The sequence below is a fragment of the Gymnodraco acuticeps genome, unplaced genomic scaffold (assembly GCF_902827175.1).
Source record: "Gymnodraco acuticeps unplaced genomic scaffold, fGymAcu1.1, whole genome shotgun sequence".
Classification (NCBI taxonomy): Eukaryota; Metazoa; Chordata; class Actinopteri; order Perciformes; family Bathydraconidae; genus Gymnodraco; species Gymnodraco acuticeps.
Genome location: NW_022990565.1, coordinates 1,633,038 through 1,638,096, shown reverse-complemented (window position 1 = coordinate 1,638,096; position 5,059 = coordinate 1,633,038). Strand labels below are relative to the sequence as shown.

The 5,059-nt window shown below is 37.5% G+C and overlaps 1 protein-coding gene across 2 annotated transcripts; it reads right to left on the bottom strand.

Moving 5' to 3' along the window:
- Positions 1 to 1,153: 1,153 nt before the first annotated feature.
- LOC117553739 (tumor necrosis factor receptor superfamily member 6B-like) lies at positions 1,154 to 4,572 on the bottom strand. Of its 2 annotated transcripts, none has more exons than XM_034227805.1 (4): positions 4,432 to 4,572; positions 3,616 to 4,045; positions 2,500 to 2,682; positions 1,154 to 1,900 (listed from the first exon to the last, which is right to left on the bottom strand). In XM_034227805.1, the coding sequence occupies exons 1-4, from the start codon at positions 4,432 to 4,434 to the stop codon at positions 1,566 to 1,568; spliced, it is 951 nt and encodes a 316-aa protein (XP_034083696.1). In that variant the 5' UTR covers positions 4,435 to 4,572; the 3' UTR covers positions 1,154 to 1,565. The 2 variants fall into 2 exon arrangements, with proteins under 2 accessions (XP_034083696.1, XP_034083697.1); XM_034227806.1 differs by having other exon boundaries at positions 4,201 to 4,433.
- Between the last annotated feature and the right edge of the window lie 487 nt (positions 4,573 to 5,059).

Genomic DNA, 5,059 nt, shown 5'->3' with positions numbered 1-5,059 from the left:
CATTCCCCTGATAGGTGGAGAGTTTCCCATATAGGCGGAGCACCCCTTTTCTGACGTCAGAAAAATTCAAATAATAATCAGCTCCGTTGCAGCCCCGTTTTTAGAGATTTGGGTATGGAGGAAAAGAGAGAGGGTTGTGTTTTCTGACACTTGGTGAGTTCCCTGACACACCGGGGACACATATTCATGTATAAAAGACGTACAAAAGTGCATTTTGCATGATAAGTCCCCTTTAAATTAAACGTTATAATTGAGGCAAAATGTGAATGTTTGGCATTATGCTGATGGTAAAGTATTAACCTGATGCAGAACATCACTGGTACAAATCTACCAGTCATTTTGTGGAATAAGGAGCCTGCAAAAGGTCTAAAGGATATTAATAATACAAACAAAATACTGAATCTTATAATTGTTCCCTCATCTGTGTCTACATTATTTAACAAAGTGCCAAATTAGCTTGCTAATTTAAGATTTGTTCCATGCCTTAAAGTGACTAGATCAAAGATTATTCATAGTTAATATAAGGGTTAGTGTTAGAACACCGCATCATTCCTTTTGCAACGCGTATTTTAATACAGCACATATTTATGTTTCTTGTTGTGATGTTGGTACAGGTTTTGTTCCGTTTTTATAAAAAATATTATAATATTTTTTTTAATTTACAATGGAAATGATAATGAATTTGAAAAATGTAAGAACTATGAACCAATTAAATACTACCAACAGTTATGTAGCAGCCAACAACGAAAAATGCTTCACTGTATCAGATGAGAAGATGCTTCCTGAAGTTTTCAAAAAATGACAGGGACTTCAGTTCCGACTTGTGTATTGTTTCTTATGACAAAATTCAAAATAGAGGATGAATAAAAAACGATATCCACGTTTACTTGCGATAATTTTTATTTGAGAGTCATTCAAAGTAGCCACATAACCTAATTAGCATACATCATATGCATGTATATCGATCTTAAATTGCAAACACAACATAACAGCTCCTCCGCCCTGTCCTTCTTAGGATGCTACAGACCTTGTTTTGATAAATAGCAATATAAATTAAGTTCACACACTTTTTAACTACAGACATAAGAAGAGGTAGATATGCTGATGCCCAACACTTTTTATTCTTTATTCTCTCTCTCTCTCTCTCTCTCTCTCTCTCTCTCTCTCTCTCTCTCTCTCTCTCTCTCTCTCTCTCTCTCTCTCTCTCTCTCTCTCTCTCTCACATAATTCCTATCAATCACCTGACTTGACATGAAGTGTTGTCCTTAACATATTGACTCTCATCATTTATTTAAGTTGTAGTAAAGGACAGCAGGGCATTTCAAACTAGGTGACAGATTCAAGATTAGACAGTTTGGTCAATTTTAAGAAAGAAAAAAATGAAATGCACAAAATGTGTGCAAACTTTTTCGAATTGAATGGTATTCTCCTTTAAATAATAAAAAAGGATACAGCCTGTATTTACAGTGCATATTGCAAAGGGAAGTAAAAATAGATGAAATAACAAATGCATTATTATTTATATTATATTATTTGTTAAGCACAATTCAATTGTTTTTCTAACCTTATATTACAATTACATGTCCCTGTATGTCTATAGCACACTGCGGTATCTGCTTCAGGTTTGAATCGAGTCTCTCCAGTTTACTCAATAGTTGATCATTGGAGTTCACTCCTGCATTTTTCAATATCGCCGGAAGCAGTCGAATCTGACTTGCCGTGGCAGAAGCGACCCAAGTGTTGATCAGTGAATGAAGTTCTGAGGTGGTAAGTCCTGAAACTGCTTGTTTTTTGCTGTCCTTAGTCGGAAGCCTGTGTGCGAAACGACGCAGACGCCTGCCGGGAATATTGTGGTGGACGAAGAAAGCTGGGAGGATCTCTTTGAGGTAGTCGCCCCCGTCTGCAAGAAATAAAGAAGATTAGGAAACATGGAAAAACAAGTCAGAAAATAAAAATGTCCTTCAGATGAGACTGTTTGCTCGTCATGGAGCTATTTTAATGGCCTCAAATGTACAGGTTTAATAAGGTCACATGTGGAAGTCATTTACAATTATTTGCAATAAAGCTTTTAAATATGATTTACATTCCCTAGGCAGCTGACTTTCAGCTCTTGGGAGTCTCAGGGTCTATGAACACAACACAAATCAGTCCCTTTTTATGACTGCATAAGTGCAAGATGATATGTGACAGGGCCGTGGGACTAACAGATTACATTTAACAGCATTATATAATCAGGATAGAAACAAAGGTAACTGTGTTTCCTTACAGTTACATACAAAAAGATGTAATCAGATTACATTTCCATTTAATAAAATGAGGTTAATTAGTATTAGTTACAATACATTTTGAAATAAAGATCAATATATTATAGGCACTGTCTGAATTTTATTTTTGTTTTTCCTTTATACTTTATTCTTTTAGTAAGTGCGATAATCTCCAAAAACAAAGATATTATATTATTTCCCCTTCTTCCTTATAGGACCTTTATCAGCTGTTCACCTTTTGATTTGAGGTCTTGGCAGTTGGCGCACACGCTGTCGTGCCAGGCGGAGCCCTTCAGCACCAGCTTCAGCCCTGGAGCAGCGCAGCTCTTGTGTTGTGTGCAGTTCTGGAGAGCAGAGGAGGTGTCGGAGTAGGTCTCGTAGGGACATTTGCGGCAAAGAGTGTCCTCATCAGGTGTACCTGGAGAAGACATTTGTTCTCAATACAGGACAAACCACATACTGCATGATGTCCCTGTGAAGATATCTGTCCAATATTAATCGTACTTTTATTGTAGGGACAGATACTAAACCTCTTCAGTCTTTACATCCGACAGATGAAACCCAACCAAAAACAGCAACAACAACATTATATTGCTTTGTGACAAACATTAGAAACTAAAGGTATATGCGAAAATTGACCTGTTTTCAAGCATTATTCCACATATTTTTAGTTGCTATACAATACTTTCCATTTTAACTGTAAATACAGTACAAGTTACAGCTTTGTGCCACTTAGGGGCAGTACACTTCAGTCTAAGGATGTCAAAACTCTTCCCTATCAGTGTTTTCATGCCTGCTTTGACATCGTTATGTAATATGTGTGTGTGGTTACATTTGTTTAATATGATGCCATGGTAACGCTGTGAATACAATTTAGATTGTAGAATCTTAAAGGAAACATGCTGATTTTGATGAATTAACAAGTTTATAGGGATGTCTTACTGTAACAGAATTACAATCCTTATTAAATAAACTGATTTAAAAGCATGTTTTACCAATTTTACAAGAGGTATCCTGTTTAAAATATTGTGGCAGCGGACATTTTTGTTGCAGTGAATACACTGAACTCCTATAGTGTCCCACAATGCATTGTGGGTTATTATACAGTAACAACATGTTTCAATGTTATATAGTGAATTTTCAGAATCTTAAAGGTTTTTATTATTGAGGCATCAATAGGCGGGTATCAATACCATTCAGTTTTTCTGGATTGGCAGGAATATCAATTGTGTTTCTTTGTTTTACTATAATTAAGTAAAGCCTATCTATACAACCGTGCTATACCCCTGGGTTTTTTATTCCCCACCTGCCCAACATAATATCGAGCAAATGTTCTAAGTCTGGAGCCTACCTTTGGCCAGCACTTCTTGACCAGAAGGACACTCTTTGTGGCCGGAGCACATGTCGTTGTGGCTCTGGTAGTAGTATCCCTGTTTGCACTGACACTGGCAGTCACGCTCTGCGGTGCACGCGGTCTTCACCTCCTGGTAATAGCCACACGCGCTGCATCGTAAACACCTACTGATGTAATTCCACAGCTCCGTGAACGAGCCCGACGGACAAGGCGCGCACAAGCTCTTCTGCGTCGCTGTGCAGCGTGCGCGCAGGTAGGTTCCCGGGGGACACTTGTCGCACTCCAACGACTCTTCGGTGGCCGAATCTGTGTACGTGAAGGTCCGGACGGCGGGGGGTACTTCTTCACTCCGGGCCACCCGCAATGAAAGCAGCAGCAGCAGCAGCAGCGGGAAGAGAGAAACCAACATATGGAAGTGAGGAGGAAACTGGAAAAGAAGGAAGTAAATGCGATGTTATTTAAGGAATACTAGGACGTTTAAAAAGGAGAAATACTGGAAAATAACAGTGCAAGGACAAGTTGCACATCTGGAACCGGTTAGTCCAATCTAATTTGCTAAATTCCAGGACATATTATCTTTACTCTTATTTCCAGCAGTGTCCAGGTCAAGCATCTTCTTGTAAGGAATTATAATAAATAACTTATATTTACTATCTTTTAGCACCAACAACTAACCAGAATATTTCAATGTTGTTTAAAATATATATAAAATAGATATAAGAATATCTCCTGAGGGTTAAAGTGTTGCAGACAGACATGTTTGCAGTGAGAAGTCTCAGCATGTCTGCCCTCTTCACCCCCCTCTCCACCTACCATCGTTAAAGTGTTGAGTTCCAGGCCTAAGGGTGGGATGGTGCTCTCTCTACGCCCTCTGCTCTGCTATTTATTATATGCAGCTCTGACGATGACAGATACAAAAACAAACTCATTATGAATCATGACACTGGTATTTTGTCATCACAAAGGTTTATTGACTCATTTGTCAGGAAGGATTCCCCACTAAATAACCTTTACATGCTATTAAAAGCTTTCCCCAAATAGACATTTATTGTTTTACTCTTGGACAATATCTCCACAAATTAAACTTCATCCATCCCAAATTTGAGATACCAGGAGTTTCATGGCAGTTTTTTTATTCTTTTTATTTTTCGGCCTATTTACGTGATTACTCATGTTTTCCACAAAATAGTTTGCAGTCATTATGGCTAATAATGGTCGTCTCTACTATATTTTGTATTATACTATTACATACTTTAAGTTTATAATGATATATGTATTTTGTTTTTTAAAATAAAGTTATTTTGTGATTTGTTCAATGGATAATGTTGCTTTACTCTAATGCTTTAGTGAGGTATTCATCAAAAGTATATCAGACTAAAATATTTTCAAAGTGGTAATACATGTAATTAATATTGCTGGGAGAAATGGAACTGTTTTAAGC